This window comes from Phaseolus vulgaris, chromosome 7 (assembly GCF_000499845.2).
Source record: "Phaseolus vulgaris cultivar G19833 chromosome 7, P. vulgaris v2.0, whole genome shotgun sequence".
In the NCBI taxonomy this organism is placed as follows: Eukaryota; Viridiplantae; Streptophyta; class Magnoliopsida; order Fabales; family Fabaceae; genus Phaseolus; species Phaseolus vulgaris.
Window position 1 is genome coordinate 32,195,994 of NC_023753.2, and position 22,879 is coordinate 32,218,872.

Here is a 22,879-nt window from a genome sequence, read left to right on the forward strand (position 1 = left end):
AACTGCTAAAATATGTTGAACAATGGTGAATGATGACAAAGAGTAAAATGTTTCATTAAAATCTAGGAAGATTTGGTGAATAATGACAAAGAGTAAAATGTTTCATTAATATATAGGAAGATTTTTATTTTTTTAACATGTTTTTATATTATTTTTCAGTTAAATTTTTTAAGTTCTAAATCAGAGTCTTAAGATCTCTTTCTAAAATATTTAAAACAACTTAAAAAAATTACAATTTCTTATTTTTCAAATTCATTAACTTTTCTTCAAAAAATATATTTTTAGATTCACAGTCATGTGTTATAATATTTTATGAATTACATGGAAATACTAATCACAAACGACAGATGACAACTATTAATGTGACTTCAAACATTTTTTTTATAAAACTTTTCTAAATTTAAAATGTTGTAATTAAAACATATATTTAATTTATTATATTTGATTTATTTTATATTATCATTAAATAGTTCTAATTTATTTTAATTTAATATTCATCTTTTCACTTTGATAATATCATAAATGTTTATTTCATGTATCCATATACGGTATATTATACAGTTCTTTATAAAAATAATCTCATGTCCATCAATCCTTTCACTAAATGATAAAATTTAATTATTTTCAAAGTATAAATAAATAATATGTGAAATAAAAAATATTAATAAAAACTAAAATTATTTATAAGATTCTTATTTTATTTATAAAAGGGCATCACTATGCAACAAATTATTTATAAGATTTGAGAATTTAAAATCTTATCATAAAGAAAATTTCAATATAAAGAACTCTCAGCACAGAAAAATGAACGCGATTTCGATAAAATGAAAAGTGTATTTTAGCGTTAAATATTGCTGAAGTTATGCCTTGGATGAGTAAGATAATATAAAAAACTTAGTTACATCTTAAAGCAAAGATGAACTTTATAAGAGCTTGTTTTAGTAACACAAGGGAATATTTTTCTATAGTCACTTGAAATTGGAATAATATGTTTTTTTAAGTATTAGAGGGGAGAATTTATAGTTGATCACAGATAACAATTATATTTTAACAAATTTTAAAGGTTGTAAATAGATAATTATATATTTTTTTTAACTACAATCTTTAAAATACATAGTTTTTTTCTCTAGAAAATTGAGATAATTCTTTTTTTTTCCTCTTGAACCTAGAAGTTAAGAGATAAAAGTTTGTCTAACTCAACTAAAAAATTTGCTTAATTTAAGTTTTATATTCCACTACGAGAAAATCATGAAATAGAAACTAATTTTAGAGACATAAAATAATTAGTTGTTATAATGACTAAATTAGAGACCATTTTAGAAACTAAAAAAAAAACTTTTGATTTCTGAATTAATTTCTATTATTGTTAAATGATTATCTAAATTGGTATCTAATTAGCTATCAAAATTTTTGCTACCAAATTTAGAATCTAAATAATTGGTAGTTAAAACCTGGGTAGCTAAATAAATAACAATCTATAAACTATTTAACAATCATATAAACTAATTTAGAAATTAATTTTTTTTAGTTTCTAAAATGTTCTCTAATTTAGTTAGTCTAACAACTAATTAGTTTTGGTCTCTAAAATTAGTTTTTATTTCATGATTTTCTTGTGGTGTTCTGTTATAATTTTATGTTTTTGTTGTCGGTTGTGATTGCATATGATCTTTGGTGGAACTCATATTGATACAACTATAAAAGATAAATTTTTATTAGTTCGAGTTTATAGTAATATTTAGTTTATTAGGTTTAGCTTTCAGGAGTAAATTCTTGAAGAGTAAGATATTTTAAGTTAATGAAAGTTAACTTTTATTTGCATTGGGTTATAAGAGTAGAGAAAAAATTGTAGGAGGATTAGATAAAGATTAAATTTAAATATTGATGATGTTATCGTTGAAAAAAAATTATTTGAGTTCTATACTTGAATGATTGAATTGTTGAATTGAAGCTTTGTATGGATGAATTGTTTATATATGTTGGGCAAATAAAATTAAAATATTATTGTATTATATGAATTGAATTATTGTGGTGATGATGATTCAAGAAATTTTTTTAAACTAAATTCTTATTATTAAATTTTTAAAGGACAAATATCATTTTATAACATTAAAATTACAAGTACTCGTGAAAAATTAAGAGAGGTGGTTTTTTTTTTTAAATACGTAAAACATGTTTTTTTTTTTACTGAAATGCAATTCTATTTTAATTTAGAATAAAATGATCCATTCATTTTTATCTTCTTCTTTCATTAATATTCATTAAGAAGCTGATCCAAAATGGTTTTTATATTTAACTTCTAGTAGCTGTACAAGCTGCAAGTGTCCTACTATATAATTTATAGGAGGAGTCTACCAATCTATTTTTAATTTTTTTTAAATATATATATAAATATATTGAAAATTTAGTGAACAAGATGCCTAAAATAAATTTTAATCAATAAAAAATAATGTATGATTATCTTTTATTCAATTTCTATAAAATAAGAATCTACAACACCTTTTTACAACGCCATGTAATTACTGATTTAAATTTATTTAAAATATAAAGTCATGAGTAAACTTTATAAAATAAAAAGTAAGATTTTTAATTTTTAAAAAGTTTAGATAATAGTAAAGAGTATATAGCAGAAAAAAGGTATATTAAAGAAAGTGTCATTGAAAATTTCTTTACATAACTATTTTGACATTGCTACGTTCCAACTAACAAATTAGTAATATTTTTATAAAAAAAGTCACATGTTATAATGTTTTCTTAATATATATACGGCCACTTTGTTTAGTTTTTATTTAATGACAATTGACCCATTTTTTTCCTATTGATATTTTTGAATTTAATATACCATTATACACAATACTATTTTTTATTTTTTTTTGTCTAGATGAAGTTCTTTCACACGATTTAAATATGAGATATATTGAAAATATTAAAGTTCATCTCCTCGCAATACCTTCTGACAACAACTCCATCTTATCTACTTATTATTCCCTCATCTCATTTAGGATACAATAACACACACTGCCAAACAGTAGGAATCTTACCATTATTTATATAAATATCCTTCTTCCTCACTTCCTATATGTGGGGAAAAAGCACATGGCAACCCAATAATATCCTAAATAAATTTATACTCAAACATAATCAGATAAATAAATCGGTAAATCAATAATTTGGCCATTTATTTTTTAAGAGGCAAAAATCAAAATAACGAGGTTTTTCAATTACTAAATTAACTATGTCTTACACAATTATGTTTTGTCTACACCGTATCCTCGTTTTCATACTAATTTTATAAAGTATAGAGTAATAATATGAGGTCTGAAGATTATATTTGGATAAAATAATAACCTCTTATTTAATTATTGGTACGCTCCTGAAACACATGGGCAAAAATAATTGGAAAATGAGATATAATTAAATTGGCCATATGCAATCTAATGCAAAAAAAATATGGTAATGTTGTATTGTTCTCCCTTTAGTGTCTACATATAATAACTTCTTAATAAAGCTAATTTTGTTTTGGAAAAAAGAAACAAGACTTAATTAGAGGATATGAGGGTAGAGATGGTTTTTCATTAGATTTAAATAGTTTTTATTAGTCCCATAAGATGTGGTACCTGCCCAAATACAAATTTACATGCACTCAGTGGGTCTATGGTTTTGTGTTGTATGCATAGAAAAACTATCTTTGTTTTGATCTCCGTGGATAAAAGGGAACTGAAGAAAATAGAACCAAACAAAAAACACGCAAAGATGGACACCAAGCCCTCTAAGCCTTTGCTTTCTCGAAGTCTCAGCTGGCTTTGTCGGAACTGCGTCCTGTTCTTCACACCACAACAACTCCTGCTACTGTCTCTCTAGTTCCTTCTTCTTCAATCTCTCTACCAACAACTCCAAGGTCTTGCATCCGTTCCACTTTTATGTTTTGTTTTAATTCTTCTTCAAAGACTTTGTTTTCTTCTCTTCGCTCTATTTCAGATCAAAGAAAAGAAAATGGGACACAGTTGGATCAGGGACTTAACCAACTGTTTTTTTTTTGTTATGTTTTTGTTCTGGCTTTGAAGAATTTGGGTGGAATGGGAGGTCAAGATTTTCCAGACCTGACATTTGTTTCTTCGCTTTTGATTTCATTCAATTATGTATCATTTTGAAAGGTGAAAAATGGTGGCTAGAATACTTGCTGCTTCTATAGGCTTTTTGTGATATCATTCCTGAAAAAATTCAGTTTTCCTCAGGTCCTATATGCACAACCTCTTATTTTATTCTGGATATACCAATAAAATAGGTTTCTTTTACTTGAGGTGAAACATCAAATCTAAGAAAAAGCAAGGCAAAAAAATGATTTTTTTGGGGTCCCAACCCAATTTAATAACCAATAAACAAATGACTCTGAGCAGTTGAATCCTGTTATCCAGACTTTTGTATGCTCAGAATTCTCTCCTACTTTTGGTATCCTTTACTGGAAGAAGAAACTATGGCCCACCCTTTTGATTTTTTTGAGCCAAGTGAGGAAAATAATGAGATATTAACTAGGCGTATCTGATTTCTTTACTTTTATAGCTTCAATCAAACTTGGCTGCATTGCATGATTCAAACTTGCTGGGCTCCAGTTTTGGTTGTCTTTAATTTTTCCAGACATCCTCCACTTAGAGAATTCCACGTGCAATGTTGGAATTCAGACTAGCAATGGATTTTTTTCATTAAGCTCTTCCAGGATTTAGCCCTTTTCTGAATGAATCCTGAGTCCTATGCCTTCTGACTCAAAAATTGTCTTTTGTTCCATTACAGCATCTCCCAGAATCCCCCATCACAGTTGTAAACACAATTGTGTCACTCTTCTGTTAGTCATTAAGGAAATAATAAAATACAAACGAAAAAAAAAATGAAACGGTTCCTTTCAGTGAACTATTCGAAAAATTTCATACCTGTGACTCATGCTTAATCGTTGTAATTTTTTACTGTCCAGTTCTGTACTATATAACATCAAGGGAATAAAAGAGGCATAAGTAAGCAGCGTGCAGCGGTGGAATCACATTGCATCGTGGATGGGGCATTTTTCATCTGCGTTCAGTAGGTTGGCAAAGTCCTTTGCAACGAAGAAAGGTGGGAGTTCTGATGGATGCAACGGAAGAGAAGCTGCGGAAGCAATGGCAAAGGAAGCCAAAAAAAATCACTTCATATTGCATAGCTCCGGCACCATTAATGTTGATGGTTCAAACAACTTTGCATCAGTTTTTTCCAAAAAAGGACAGAAAGGAGTCAATCAGGATTGCTGCGTAGTGTGGGAAGTATGTAGCAGTATCGAATATTTCCCTCCTTATGTTACCAGTGTTTCCTTTTCTTACTGGGGTATTTACTATAAAAGATTTTTGTTGATGTTGATTATAGGAATTTGGGTGCCAAGAGGACATGATCTTCTGTGGGATTTTTGACGGGCACGGGCCATGGGGTCACTTTGTGGCCAAGAGAGTAAGAGAGTCAATGCCACCATCTTTGCTATGCAACTGGCAGGAGACACTATCCCAAACTTCACTTGATCCAGATGTTGATGTTGATATTGAGACAGAGAAAAAGCAACACCGGTTCAATATATGGAAGCACTCTTACTTGAAGACCTGTGCTGCCATTGATCGAGAACTAAAGCAGAATCGCAAGATAGATTCATTTTTCAGCGGAACAACTGCCTTGTCCATTGTTAGACAGGTAAAGATAATAAAAATCTTGTCAAAATGGACCAAGCTCAAGCACAGTTTCTCAAATGATTTTGGTTTTGTTCTTTAACTAGAATTAGAATTTCACCCTAATAAGCTACCAGGTCAATTTGCAAAATGAGTCTAGTGATCTCATTAGAACCTTATCTTGATCTGTGATGGGCAGGGTGAACTCATTGTAATTGCAAACGTTGGAGACTCTCGTGCTGTGTTAGCCACAGCATCAGATGATGGAAGTTTGGTTGCAGTTCAGTTGACAGTAGATTTCAAGCCCAGTTTACGTCGTAAGTATTGCCAACTGTGCTTGTATCTGTCCATGGAGAATATGTAACATGGTCTAGAATGACACCTTCCAGACCATTTTCATGTGACAAGTTATTAATTTTTTTGTAAACTAAAAAATGTGGTTACATGGAACTCTTGCAGAGGAAGAGGAGAGAATACTGGAGTGCCAGGGACGAGTTTTCTGCTTGGAAGACGAGCCCGGGGTGCACAGGGTGTGGTTACCGGATGAGGAGTCTCCAGGACTTGCCATGTCAAGGGCTTTTGGTGACTACTGCATCAAAGAGTATGGTCTTATTTCAGTGCCTGAGGTAACACAGAGGAACATAAGCAGCAAAGACCAGTTTGTTGTGTTAGCCACTGATGGGGTATACCACACACTCTTTTCCTTAAAATTGTTGTATGTATTCATTCAAATGGAACAAATTAATATTGTAGAGATGTGTGACATGGTTTGTGCATGTGGTACTGGTGTGATGTAATTATAGGTGTGGGATGTAATCTCCAATCAAGAAGCAGTGGATATTGTGTGTTCAACTGCAGACAGAACAGAGTCTGCCAAACATTTGGTGGAGTGTGCAATGCGGGCATGGAAACGCAAGAGAAGGGGCATTGCAATGGACGATATTTCAGCTATTTGTCTCTTCTTTCACTCTTCACCATCACTTGACCAAGTTGATGCCACCCTAGACTAGAACATTTATCGTGTAAAATTGGCAAGTCAAGTGCCACTTGCTGTTCCATATCCATGTAAACATGGTCCCCTCCTATTAAGGTTTATTCATTAGGGATTCAAATCAATGTAGTGTCTCATTCTCCTCTTTAATTGGTTAACCTAATCACGCCAATCGTTTTTTGTCATTAATTTACTAACACGGAGGTGCTTAATTCCACAGTTTTCATATATATAGAGTTTATTTCAGGCAAACTTAGAAATATTTTAAAATTTTTGAATTATATATCTCTTGAAAATTTTGAATTTCAACCTAAAAAATTGAAGATAGTAATTTTAGTGTATCTTGAAGATACGACAAACATTAATTATCCATTCTTTCTTTATAAAAGAAGTTTTTCTTTTCTCATTCTCTATATAAAGAGAACTTGTGAGGAAGAGAAAACCAAGGAAAGAACAACATAAAGAGTAAATGAAAGAATAAATATCCTAATATAGTGTGAGATTAGAAATCTTGGTGAGATACTAGAGATACTTTGTATTTCATTCTTATTGGATGAGATTAAGTGTTATCCTCACAAAACGATATAAACAAATGTGGTATAGTGGAGATATTCTCTGTACTAGATTTTGTAGGTTTTACTTATCAAGTTGAGAATGTTCCCACGTTAAAAAAATTCTCGTGTTATTCTTCTAATTTACTCTAATTTCTTTTATATATTTTATCTAAATCAAGAAAGATAAATTAGTTCCGATTTCTCCACCCAACTAAAAATCAAGGACAAAAATATGGAATTTGCCTACACTAGGTGAGAAGTAACCATGAGATTGTTTGAAAGAATTTTTAGTGAGTAAAGAGAATAAACTTTGAAATTTATTTTGAGGGAAAGAATATTTTTTCTAAAAGTCAATCTTTCTCTATTTTTTCTCTTTATTTTCTTTTATAACATAGTGTAAATAAAATATGTAATACGAAACATACATCAGTACAAAAAGAAAAGATAAAATTGCCACCAAATTTTATTTGGCTGGAAATTTTTTGCCCACTAATTGATGTTTGTCAAATCAGGCTTCTCGTGAAATGTCTAGATATTTATCAGATTCTTTTTCACTTTTTAGACTAATGCTAGATGTTACGATTTGATTGGATACCAAATTTTTTATGTGGTTCGAATATAAAGTAGTTTCCATCTTCTGTCAAATCGCTAATGTACAGGTTTCGATTCTTACATTTTTTAATTTGAATTTGCTTTTCATATAAAACTGAAAAATGTTATTTTTATATTTTTATATAGGCGTACATTTTATTAAAAAATTATTTCTTATAATGTGAAACCATTTACTATTTAATATAATATAATATACAAAATTATATGCACTATATAGCAGTTCTGTGAAAGTTGTTTTGGGACTATTCAACGGTGTATTTTAACAGAAAAATGTAAATTGAAATAATTTTGGTATAGTTTGAATGAAGACTCCAAGTTTTGGCCTTAACTTTGGGTTGAAGTTAAATTTAAGAACGCCACGAACACTATTCATTGACATAGGGTTGGCACCTATTCCTCCGTGAATGTTTAAATGCGCCAAGATTTATTTATTTTTTCCCTAAATTCCAAGAAACGTGGCACTGACACGCGTCAAGGTATCAGCATCTTTATGTGGATGTATTTTTCAAATTGACAATTACTCAAGTTTCGCAAAAGTTGGAGAAGGATAGGTTGTCGTTTTCGCACAAAAAGCCTTTCTTTTTCTTTCTATTGTGTTGGGTTGATTATTGGAATCAGTACCATTTCTGTTTTGTTTTATAAGACTTTTCATTATTAATAGTTGGAATTGTATAACAATATTTCGTAATAGTTGCAATTTGTTTTTTAACACATGTTTTTTTTATTGTTTTAGCTAGATGGAAATTAGTTTAGTTCTAACTTTGTTTGGCTAGTTTTGGAATTTAGCTATCTTCCATGGAGGATGTAATGTTGTTTGAGTCTGATAAAATAATTATAAATATCAAAACTATTTTTAAATATTTAATAAATTGCATATTCATAACCTGAACTTGAAATCACTAACTAAATTAACTAATAAATAATTTTTTAATAAGTCTCACTTCCCCTTCTCAATTTGTTCTTTATGTCACTGTATGCTTTTTTCCTCATCCCTCTAAACCTTTTAGGATACTTCATATGAAAGACTGAACTAAATTTGGTATGATTTGCTCTTTCAAATCATATGCAAATTAGGTTTAAATTTGTTATTCCACATTCATATTGAACCGATAAATTTAGAAGAACAAAAATTAATTAACTTATAAATTAATATTACTTCGTACATTAAGTTAAAAATACAAATTTTAAAAATTTATACGACTGAACTTCTCTAAAGAAGTTTATTAAATAATTTATATTTAAAATATTTTTTATTTTTATTGTAACATTTCAAGTACTTAATTATTTCTATTCATAAGATAATATATATCCTTCATATATATTATAAACATTCATTACAACAAAATTATTAAATAAAAATTAATTTAAAAACAAAATATAATTATTTATTATATCAAGTTAGATATTATTTTATAAACTAAAAAATTATTGATATCTAAGATAATTTTTATTAGCATTGATATCTAATATTTACTATCAAAATTTTAACTACTAACTATTTCACATTCTAAATTAATTTTTAATTAAATTGGTAATTAATTTATTATCTAGAATAGTTAATAGTTAAAACCTTAATAAATAATATTAAATAAAAATTTAAAAACTATTTTATTACTAATAAAAACTAACTTATAAACTTTTATTAAAAAAAAACTACTTTATTATAAACTTTTATTACTATTTTATAAATTTTTATTATAAACTAATTTACACTACAAGAAAAACGCGAATCCGTATATAAAATCAACATTACATACGGATATAATCCATATGTAAATATTAGCACCATAAAATAAAATTAACAGTGAATGGGGGATTCGAAGCCAGGTTCCTTCAGCAATCTTTCAGCAACCAAGTAAAATTTAACCACTACACTAAGCAAATTCTTTAGTTTTATTATGATTTTTATTATACTAACAATATTAATAATATTAATAATACTAACAATATTAATAATATTAATAATATTAATAATACTAACAATATTAATAATACTAAGAATACTAACAATATTAATAATACTAACAATACTAACAATATTAATAATACTATTTACTAAAAATATTAATAATACTAATAATAATAATAATACTAACAATATTAATGATACTAACAATATTAACATATGAATCACATTTAATTTATCTATAATCTACTTGAATCTAAACATAATTTATTATATTATCTATTAGTATGAATCAAATTTAATATATGTCATACTCATAGTCATCATATTACCTATTACATTAAAATCAACTATCATATTAATTATTATTTTACGATCATATTGACTTAATTAAGTTCATTATAGGTAGTTGATTTTACTTGTGTGTTATATATAGTAAAGAATATTGTCAACAAACAATATTATCTTTTAACATAAAATGATGACTTTTACATTAACTATTAATTAAATCTCTAATACAGATTACTAGTTAGCATATCATTATAGTTTAAACTATATTAATTATTCCATAAATCTATGTAAAAAGTTGTTACTAAATAACCCTTTCTACTAATATATAAATCATAATGACAAAGTGATTAAATAATTTATAATTTAAAATATTTTAAAAATTATACATTATATCAATTTTAATCTATGTAAGTAAATATTTGAAAATAAGATTTTTTTTATCGACAAAGAATAAAAAAAATTAAACAAAACATTTTAAGGATATTTCAATCCTTATACAAGAATCTCAAATCAGAAAAGAAGTGTAAGATACAAGCACATATATAGCCATCTAACAAAAACTTCACAACTACCTATAATAACCTATATTTGAAAATAAGATATCAAATAATTTTATATTAATATATATATAATATGAAAGTAAATTTAAATTTAACCATGAGTTTTAAAAAATTAATGATTAAATAAAGAAATATATTAATCAATACATATATATGTATTTATAGTATTAAAGTTATATTAATATTATATAATTTCTTCCTTTTTCTCTCTATCTATCTATATCCGGATAAAAGTAATATTACTCAAGTCAAATAAAACTACTATACACACACAATAAATATCTAAATGTATATTTATATCAAAATTAATATTAATAATATGAATATAATATTGATAATATGAATATAATATTAATAATATGAATATTAATACTAATAATATTAATACTAAGAATATTAATAATAATATTAATAATAATATGAATATTAATACTAATAATAATAATATTAATAATAATATTAATAAATATTAATAATAATATGAATATTAATACTAATAATAATAATATTAATAATAATATTAATATTAATAATAATGTTAATAATAATATTAATAATAATATTAATAAATATTAATAATATGAATATAATGTTAATAATAATATTAATTATAACATTAATAAATATTAATAATATGAATATAATGTTAATAATAACATTAATTATAACATTAATAAATATTAATAATATGAATAATATTAATAATAATATTATTTATTATTATTAATAATAATTATATTAATATGTATAAATTATATTATATGTATAAATTATATTATATGTATAAATTATATTATATGTATAAATTATATTATATGTATAAATTATATTATATGTATAAATTATATTATATGTATAAATTATATTATATGTATAAATTATATTATAAATTATATTATATGTATAAATTATATTATATGTATAAATTATATTATATGTATAAATTATATTATATGTATAAATTATATTATATGTATAAATTATATTATATGTATAAATTATATTATATGTATAAATTATATTATATGTATAAATTATATTATATGTATAAATTATATTATATGTATAAATTATATTATATGTATAAATTATATTAATATGTATAAGTATAATAAAAATGATAATATGACCAAAGAACTTGTCTGGTCTAGTGGTCAATGCTTTCTTGGGTCATTGGAAAGACTTGGGTTTGAATCCTGACTGCAATCTATTGCATGTAACATTATTTGAGGTTTGGTTTTGATTCCTATGGGCTCGGGTTCGAGTCCCTTGGTTTTGATTCCTATGGGCTCGGGTTCGAGTCCCTTGGTTTTGATTCCTATGGGCTCGGGTTCGAGTCCCAGCCAGTGCAAAGATTATTCTGGCTCAAATTTTTACTTCGAGCGGGAATTTATACCTTTAAGTTAAAATTTAACAAAACTCTAACATGTAAACAAACAGAGTACCCAAAACTAAACAAAATTATTTTCTACCAATTCAATCATTTTTAAGTCACTGAAACAGAAATTAATCTCGTGATTATCGTTAGTTAGATCAGTTTTCATGCACATAAAAAATTAAATACAGTTTCCCTACTACATAATCGTCCCACAATTGGAGGATTCTAATTTTCTCTTTCATCCATTTTATAAACTATTCTCTTGAATTAACCACATAATTGAGGTGAGTGTTTACTCTACAGTAAGATTAAAGAATCTCAAGTTGTTAATCATTGAATTTAAAATTTGTGTTGTTAATTTTTTTCTAAAAAATAAATAAAATATATATATTTTAGAAACACTCTAACCTTATTACAATAAAACAGATTATTATGTATCTGCATAACCTTAATAAACAACATCATAGTACCAAACATATCAAACAATTGCCCCCAGTTGGTTACTTAGTTTAAACTCGTTTAATTGTGTTGGTTTAGTCACTACCAGAATTTTCATTTTAAATTTGAGATTCATGATTTTCTTTACCTTTTCCCCATTTATAAAATAGTCTCTAAAATTGTAAACTAAAAGAGAGATAGGTTCATGGCTCAGAAACCCATGATCATACACACAATTACAAAAGTCCATTTAGAATACTAACTCAAATGGGTTAGCCCTTTTATCCACTCACTTTTATCTTCATCTCTTCACATTTTTTTCTGAAACTGTTTGTTCCTATTCAAGTGCTGTAGCTGCATAAACATAAACTTGTTCACGGCTTGGTTCTTAGCTATGGCATTTTTTTTAACACATCTTATATTAGAAACAGGCAAGAAACATATAAACAAAGTTTCCCTATTAATTCTAAAGGCCTATGTAGACGAAATTTGTTGCAATAAATAATTTAAACGTTTAAATTGTTATAAAATAGATATAAAAAAAAACTATTTTTAAATCTTAATAATTGTTTCACTTTACTATATTCTATTTATAATATAATATTCAGATAAATCTGTCTAGACGTATAATTTGGTATGCTAAGCTAAATCTATTAAAACTCGTTTACTGTCATATGTTTGTTGTTATTGCAAAAATATTAAACTACAAATAAATTGGAATAGAGGGAATAATATTATTTTTTAATAAAATATTTTAAAATTGGTCTGTTCATTAATTTTCCTTCTTATATTAAATTAATACTTATGGAGAAATCAATCCTATTTAATAAAGTTGTTCAAAAAATTTATATATTTATTTTCTTGTGTTGTAGAGTGGTATATATATATATATATATATATATATATATATATATATATATATATATATATATATATATATATATATAAGTTTAGACTATAATTTTTAAAGTTATTAGGTGATGATTTAAAATTTAATATATACAAGAAATCAAGTTGTCATCTTTGTTTTTTCATATAGGCAACGATTGTTGTTTGAATCATCGTCTAATTATGCTTCATAAGTAATAATTATTTGACCAATCGTCAATCAATGTGTGTCATTTAAAATACATAAAGATAGTATGGGTGGCGGTTGTTGTATGAATATTTGCTTATTCTATTGCACTGTAAAAAAAAGGCTCACATAGTTATCGCCTATAGTGTCTCATAGACTACGATTCAAAATCGTTGTCTATGTGATTTTTTTTAAGTTCAATTTATTTATCATGTTTCATCCTCTTAGTTAACTTGTATTGTTTAAAACCTTAGTCATATTCAATAATAATACAAAAAGTTTATAAAATAATATATAATGAATCAAATGAAATTATTAATTAATGTGTAATGTAAAAATTTCTATACACTAAATCATATAAAACCAAAATTAAAACTAAACAACATATGATTTAACTATTGTGATCATCATTTGTTCTAGAGCTTTATAAAATCTAATGAAAATTGTGGCTCAAGTGTTTCTCACATAGTCTATTGATTTCAAATCCAATGGTTGAACATCCACAAAATATTGCACCACAAAATAATTTCAAAATTAGTTCATAAACTACACATAATTTTATATAAATAATTAGTTAAACATGATTACTTGGTCTCAACCTTTGTCAATTATGACTTTACAATAGTTGTCATCCATTGCATTATATAGTAGCTACACTAGGGATGACAATTCGGACTAGCCCGTCCCGTGTAGAATATGTGGGTTAATTTTACTTGTTCGCCATGCATAAGGGTTGACCCACGGGCCTGCAGGCAAGCTCACATAATAAATACATTTTTAAAAATTAATGAAAAATAAAATAAAATATAAATTTTGAATAAATTTAATCTTTTTTATTTAGATGAATTAGGTAAATGGTCTCACAGTATTATTCTCATGACACATGTGTAATAAGATATGAGTAAAAATTCCAGCATGTGGAATTCAGAGACTTATGGGGTTTATAGAGTCTAGGAGTTAAAATTTGTGTTTGGAATGGTACAATATTCCAAATTACACAATCCGTATTACAAATTTGTATTCTAAATTATAGAATCTGAAATGAATAATTTTAGAATTTTTTAGAATATGAGGTTGCATGAAGAAAATATGAAGGTGCATAAAGAAATCTCAAGATTTTTAAGTTATGCAGGTTATGTGGGCAGCCTGTCCCATCCTGCACTTAGACCACGCATGTTGCGGGTTACACAAGGCGGGTCTAAGAGGGTCAGCGGGTTGGAATAGGTAGCTTGTCCCGCGGTTTTTCTTGGCGAGCCATGGGCCCACACTGTCCTGTTTTGTCATCCCTAAGCCACATTCATACCCTCTCATTTGTTTATTGAACTATAATTCAATATTCAATACATTTATTATCGGTACAACCTCCTCTATTTTTTATAAAATGTTTAAGAAAAAAAAACACATTTTGAATTGAAGAAATAGTAGACAAATAAATATATTAAATCTCAAACGATAAACTAAGGATCTCTAAATTAAATTTTTCAAAATCTAATAAGTTATCAAGGGTAGGACACCCCAAATCCAATACCAAAACGTATTAAATAATTATAACCATACACACAATTATAAAATTAATCAATTTAAATTTATGATTACAATTAATAATATAACTAATTAATTAATTTCAACTTTACAATTACAACTAATTTAACTAACAATTTAAATAATAATATAACCATAATTTAAATAATAATCTAACTAATGCTTTAATTAATACTCTAATTAATAATATAACTAAAAATTGTAAATAATAATCTAACTAATAATTTAAATAATAATGTAACTAATTAATCAATTTTAATTTTATAATTAAACTAATAATCTAACTAATAATATAAATAATAATCTAACTATAATTTAAATAATAACCTAACTAACAATGTAATTAATAATATAACTAATAATTTAAATAAAGATATAACTAATACTATAAAGAATAATTACATTACTAATCTCGCTAATAATTCATTATAAATGATAATAAAAAAATTAAAATCTTAAAATTACTAACCCAGTAAGGGAGTAGAAGCTCTAGAGGAGTTGAAGAGCTTCGAAGGTGGCACACAACTACGACGATGATGAGAAGATGAACAAGCAGTTTTGAACTCCATAATCTAATTGTTTTGTGCGAAATGAGTCATCCAAATCCGCAAACAGCTCCTTCTGACCACACATATGATTCGTGCAACCTGTATCCAAACACCAAGTCTGATTGTTTGGAGTTTCATTTGATGTTGCTACCATTAGTACTGCATGATCATCTTCATCTTGTTCGTGATTACTATCTTCTTGAGCACAATTGGCAACATGATTATCACCTTTTGATCTGACACTCATTTGCATAATGGCTGCGTTTATGGCAATTATAACACTCCACATTTGATTTATTATACATGCCTCCTAGTCCTCCACGAACATGTCCTCTGCGCCAAGAGTTAATTGAACTTGGATTATGATTGGAACCAGTGTTGTTTTCCTCAGTGCCTCCATGATTCTGACCACCACGACCTTTGCTGGAATAACTACCACCACGTCGTCATGAACTACCGTGTTTATGATAGGAGCTACCAATTGAGGCTTGTGCTTGTAAAGCCTGTTCAATTGGTTTTTCAATCTTACTGTCATTGTTGAAATGTCATTGGCCTCTTCAATTGCGACAACAACATGTCAAATCTGGGAGTTAAAGATCTCAAAATCTTCTACATCTTTGTCTGCTCTGAATGTGTTTCACCATTGGTCTTCATCTGATTTGTCAAGGCAAGAACTTTATTTATATAGACATCAACCGTCTCTGTGGTTTCCATCTGCAGCAGTTCATATTGGCGTCTTAGGGTTTGAAGACGCACCCTCTTGATCTTGTTATCACCTTTATAATTGGTTGACAAAATGATTCAAGTCTCACTTGTAGTTGTTGCTCTTTCTATCTACTCAAACGTCTCGTCATTTATCCCTTGATGGATGAGATACAAAACTTTCTTGTCCTTCTTCTTATGGTCACAATGTGCTACTCGTTGCGCCTCAGTTGCATTATCAGCTAATGCAAACACTCCACTCTCAACGACATCCCTAACTCATGATAATCAAACAAAACTCTCATTTGCACACACCACCGATTGTAATTTTTTCCATCAAGGATAAGGACTGATAATTGGGTAGAGTTCATGATAAGATACTAGTTGTAGAACTAATTGAAAGAAATATCAGAAGACAAAAGGTTGTAGAAACTGAATGAACGTAATTGAAAGGAATTGCAAAAATGTTGAACCGATACCTTCATTTTGATTTACTTCAATAATATATATAATAAAATTACAAATACTCGAAGTTATAAAATTGGAATACTAATCGCCCCTGTGATCATTAATGCAATACTAATGGTAATGGTAAATAATTTAAGGGTAATAAAATCTAAATTAATAACCAACATTTGGCTAATAAAATATGAATTAATAACCAACATGTATGACATCAATTTCATATATACAATTTTCATCGTTCATATATAATACATATCATTCAAAAACTTTTCCAACATAAAAAACAATATTTAACTTTCAAACTATCAAAATATAATATTTATACATGTCCACACAACATAAAATCAAATAATTTTATCAACTAACATCTCTGCAAGAGAAATTGAAACTTGAGACCGCGTCCCCTCCATATTCAAATTTTCTAGTTTAGGGTATTGAAAGTTAAAGTTAGTCTCCCTTATCTGAAATTCTTTATTCTGATGGAAATTCTACTTCAAACCGGGGAACCACTCCAAAATATAGGAACCTAGAATAAGTCATCCAAATATTACTAAATTTTAGTATAAGCTTAATCAAGTTGAGAGAAACATTATTTTCAAATGGTCTCACTAAGATTGATGACTAGGTCATAGAAAAAATAGATAATAAGGAAACTTTAGAGTAAAAATGAACTTACTCTGTTTGAAAATTTGATCGAATAGAAATGTAACCTGACTTCTTAGCTACTGCAGGGTATGATCAGATTTTGAAATAGGGTATGATGAGATTTTGAAATAGATAAGTTATGAGAGAGAAATTAAAAAGAGAAAAGAGAGAAGAGAAGTTGGGAGAGTGAGAAAGGAAGGTACCAAAAGGAATGGGGTTTCTTTTTTTTTTTGCTCTGTTTCTTTTCTTCTCCTTTTTGTTTACGTTGTTAAAAAATCATCTCATCTAACCATAATTTTAGTTGAGTGAAGTCATGTAACACTAACATAACTGATATATATATATATTATAAACTTTTTTTATTCATATCAGTAATATGTAACTTAAATTACACCAATCACATAAATCGGAAAGAAACAGCTGTTATGTTTATACAATAAAAATATTTTAATTTTTCGTCTATTCCTAGTTTTTTATGTATTTATAAAGTAACAAAATTAATAGAGAAAAAAGAGCGAAAATGTAAAATTTATGTTGTAGGCTCTTAATACTACTTTTTTTTAATCCACTATCAGAATATTCCATAGTATTTGTAAAATATATTTATACATTTTTTCTATTTAGAAGAGGTCACATAGAAAGAATAAAGTATAAAGAAAACAAAATAATAAATAACATAAAACATGAAGTAGTTTAAGTTTTATTAAATCGTGATAACCTATATTTCCACGTGAATAATACATGATATCATACAGATTGAAGAACAAATTATTAATATAGTGATATTTGGCCTAAACAGTTATAATGATATTTATTAACAAAATTATTGATATAATATTTAAGTAACTTACGTTATTATTAATCATCATAATATAAATAAATATATATCTAATATTCACAGTATATTTTAAAGGTTTTTTAAAATAAACTTTTCTCCTTATCAAAAATTATAATATATACATATTTCAAGAAAAAAAATTAAATAAAATAGAAAATAAAATTCTTTTTTCTCTCTTTAACTTATCTTTGCTAAGAATTTTTTTCTTTGAAATATATTTTTTCCCATCTAATACATAATTACCACAGTGATAAATACAAATAAGTACACAAAATAAGTTAAAATAGTATTTAAAATCTCACATATATATCAAAATTATATATATTTATCTTCACAATTCATGTTTTCGTTGGTTTATCCTTTCATAAATCCTGGTTTTTTATCCTTTATACTTTTCTCTGTAATACATAATTACTATAGTTTGATAAATACAAATAAGCACACAGAATAAGTTAAGATGGTGTTTAAAATCTCACGTATATAAAATTATATTCATTATCTTGACAATTCATGTTCTCGCTAGTTTATCCTTCCAATAATCGTGGTTTTTTATCCTCTCTTCTTTTCTTTTAACCTCTTCTATTTGAACTCTTCTTCCAAAAATGTCGTCCTCATCTTCTTTGTTTTTGCTCTCCTTTATACTTTTTTACCTAGCCTCCTGATTTCATGTTCTCGTTTAGGACTTTGCACGTTCTTACCCATGTTGTCCACCTCGTCCTATTTTTTTTCTCTTTCTCTTTTCACGAATAACCCTCCTAAGGAGTGCCTTCGTGCCTTGCCTAACACTTTCGTAATCTAATTTTGTCCAGTCAAACGGACGTGGCCTGCCAAGTTAGCATCTGAGTTGTAACCATTCAGTTGATGACTGGGTCGATAATTTGACTGTAGGGATCAATATTTTTACCGACTTCATTAGACCATTCGGACAACACAATTCATATAATCCATTTATATACCATTCATATATTCTCATGAATATACATTCAATTTACTCAATATACATATATTTTGGAAGACACATATTGAACCAAACTCACATATTTGGATTTGTCATACTACATTCACTAAGTTGTCACACACAACAAAGTTACGTAATAATAACATGTTTACTCATGTGATAGAGTGAATCTTTGAGACCTACCATACACAATTATTTTTCACATTGCAAACTAGGTTATAGGAACCTCCTCTAACTCTCATCGCCTGATATTTTCTCTTGTATGAGCTCTTTGTAGATGAAATATTGAGTGGTGATCTACCTGCAGAAGATTTTTTGATGCTCTAGTAAGAATTTAGAGAGATATAATATTTAAATGAGTATATGAGATTGAGTGACTACTAGATAATAAAGTTATATTTATAGTCTTTTAGGCCTAGTGAAATATCCAATAAGGTGGTTATCAAATATTGGGGTGATTAATCTGTTATCAAATATTAGGTTGATTTTTGTTGTAATAGAAATAAATTTTCAATTTGCATGTGGTTTGGCCCAACTATCTCAAGTAGGTATTATATTATCAATATTTTGGTACTCGTTAGTACAATATTCAAGTACAATATCTTGATAAAATAGAACAATTTAGTGAAATATAAACAATTTTAATATGTGGAAACATTTAGAAACGTTTTTTCAAACTTTAGAAAACATTGTTTTGCTTAACCATCAATTTGCTTGCTCAGTAAATTAAACACATCTAAATTCACTCAATCACCATTATGCTCGTTTCGTCAAAGGTTTGTTCGTCCAACTACTAAACATCTATGGATTTCAATTAAATAAAGATTTTCAAAAAAAAAATTGGTTGTTCAACAAGTAAACCACTTGAGTTTTCAATTAAATTAACTTCACCCAATGAGAACTTGGTCGCACAACAACTTTACATAAGATAGTTTTGCAAAATTTCACAGTTGTACCAAACGGGTCCAAAAATTGTTCTACTTCATTTTTCATACATATAATTGGGTAATCATTTTCTAAATATTGAGTCAATTTGACCTAATTGCAACATTCTACATTTTTTAACTACTAAACATACAAAATATCCACTTAGAATTTCACTTACATAAATAGTACAATTTATCATATCCATCACTTTAAACTATTTGGCCTCTCATTTATACAATTCATTACTAACTAGTAATGTGTATAAGTAACATTAACTATATTGCAAACATATAATTACTAACATAAATATCTAAAAATTCATCATCACATATAAAAGTCATGTCAAAATTTGATACACATTCCTTTGAATATTCTCAAACAAGATACATTCATTTGAATATTCTCAAACAAAACATATTCATTGCACAAAACTCAATATTTTTACCAAGTCACATCCATAGTCTGGATTATGTTCCCTAAGATGCTATCAAAATTATAATGAGCTTCCTTTACCTTTATAACTTGCTTAATCAACTTTTAACTCTTAAATTTACTACTCCTACAATGATGTTAAACATGAATATAAAAATACTTTAATCAACAATTTTAATATATCATCATGCTCCTAAACTAACACAAATTTATCCTTACCCAATAAACTTCACACACAAAGCCTTAACCTTATATATGCATGTTTTTCCATAAACAAACTTAAGAAAAGAAATAACAAAGAAAAACTTACTCAAATCCAACTTTTATTGGAATAGAAGTTTTCTATTATTCATGAAAATACACTTCAAAAAAATTCAGTATTATCTACGGATTTTTACCTACAGATCTGAAACCATATGTAAATTCAACATTACCTACGGATATTATCTACGAATAACATTATCTACGGATATTACCCACAAATCTGAATCCGTATGTAAATTCATCATTACCTACCAACTATTACTCACGGATCTCTATTACATTCCAACTATTACTCACTTATCTCAATTACCTATCAACTATTACTCACAGATCTCTATTACATATCAACTATTATCTATGAATCTCTATTACCTACCAAATATTACCCACGAATCTCTAATACCTACCAACTATTATCATAATAATTATATACATATTATTAAAAATATTTTTATAATCTAAATAATTATAAAATCATAACTAATATTCATAAATAATAAAAATAATAAATAATAATAATTATAACTAATAGGTATACATATTATTAATATTATAAAATCAATAATATTAATATAATAATATAAATATATTATTATTATATTAATAATATAAATAATAATAATATTATTATTATTATTAATATTAATAGTATTAGTAATATTAATAGTATTAATGATATTAATAATATAAATAAAAATTTAATATCATTAATATTATTTATAATATTAATAATATTTACACTATTTATAATATTTAATAATATGAATAATACTAATAATATTAATAATATTTAATAATATTAATAATATTTAATAATATTAATTATATTTAATAATATTATTATAATAATTAATAATGTTATTAATTTGAATAATAATAATATTAATAAAATTAATAATATAAATGATATTAAATATATAATATATAAATAATATTAATAATATTTATATTATTAATTATATTAATATTAATAATTATAATAATAATCATAATAGATTTATTACCGATTTAGACTGTTACTTAACAAATTGTTTCGTAGATAAATTAATTTTTTCTTTTAATGATATTTAAGGAAGACTTTTATATATATGAAATATAGAGAAAATGTAGAAGAAAATGTTATAAAGATATGGTAATTTTTGTAAAATAAAGTTTAAATATCCATATTTTACCTTATTTCAAACACTTCTCCAAATTAAGCTGGTTCTTACATTTTAATTTTTTATTGTTTCCTCCTTTTATTTTTTATTTTTTTGCTTTTAGTATTGTGGGTAAGTTAACATATATATCATTTTAAAAATAATTATATATTAATTATAATAAATTAATAACAAAAATAAAGTAAATATTAATAATATATATTATTATTATAACAACAAAAAATATAATAATAATTATTACAAATATTTTTTACAGTAATACTAATTATAGAAGGTAAATAAATAAAACAATAGAAGATAAAAGAGGTATAAATGTATAAAAGAGAAAGAAAATCAACAAAATAATGATCTTAAATAAATAAATAAATATACCAAATGTGGCCCTGGTAATAATTTCTAATTGTTTTTCACAATTTAGATGTATCCTAACATATTTGGAAGTATGGGTCTAAGAAGTACAGGTCTCATTCTGGGGCCACTAGGCTTTGACCTTGTGGTACTTTGGTTGGATTTTGATTTGGAAAATTTACTTTTTGAAACTACTCTTAAAAAATAAATCTACCCCAAAAATGTTTTATAGAACAAAACATTATATTATAATAAAATAATAATTTTTTAAAATGTTAAATAAGTTTAAATGGTATGAACCTATCATTATCCTTTTTTATGTTATCAATGTTGGTAGTCCATATGATTAATTAGTGAGTAAGGATAGATTTACACTCTATTTTTCTCTTATACTCAATTTACAACTTCATAAATTAATATTTATTTTTATTTTTATTACTATAATAGAATATTGTCAAGTGAATGTAAATAAAGAAGAGTGTTAAAGAAATTATTTCCATAATTAGTAGTACGAGTTTTAAAATGTGTCCTTTCATAATTCAATAATTAATTGTTTTATATTGCAATTAT

At 26.2% G+C, this 22,879-nt stretch overlaps 1 protein-coding gene and 1 long non-coding RNA gene across 2 annotated transcripts; one reads left to right on the plus strand and one right to left on the minus strand.

The window, feature by feature from the left end:
* Nucleotides 1–3,433: 3,433 nt before the first annotated feature.
* On the plus strand, nt 3,434–6,791 carry LOC137830054 (probable protein phosphatase 2C 34). The gene is made up of 6 exons (XM_068637148.1): nt 3,434–3,895; nt 4,964–5,285; nt 5,386–5,700; nt 5,875–5,992; nt 6,135–6,358; nt 6,479–6,791. The coding sequence occupies exons 2-6, from the start codon at nt 5,043–5,045 to the stop codon at nt 6,683–6,685; spliced, it is 1,107 nt and encodes a 368-aa protein (XP_068493249.1). The 5' UTR covers nt 3,434–3,895; nt 4,964–5,042; the 3' UTR covers nt 6,686–6,791.
* Nucleotides 4,504–5,062, minus strand: LOC137830055 (uncharacterized). The gene is made up of 2 exons (XR_011084142.1): nt 4,923–5,062; nt 4,504–4,835 (listed from the first exon to the last, which is right to left on the minus strand). It is a non-coding gene; the product is annotated as an uncharacterized lncRNA (long non-coding RNA).
* Nucleotides 6,792–22,879: the final 16,088 nt, after the last annotated feature.

Excerpts from the sequence above, each read along its gene's own strand:
- LOC137830054 (XM_068637148.1), top strand. The coding sequence starts at position 5,043 with ATGGGGCATTTTTCATCTGCGTTCAGTAGGTTGGCAAAGTCCTTTGCA. Across the intron at positions 5,286-5,385 it reads ATTGCTGCGTAGTGTGGGAA|GAATTTGGGTGCCAAGAGGA; the intron begins GTATGTAGCAGT and ends TGTTGATTATAG. Across the intron at positions 6,359-6,478 it reads TTGTGTTAGCCACTGATGGG|GTGTGGGATGTAATCTCCAA; the intron begins GTATACCACACA and ends ATGTAATTATAG.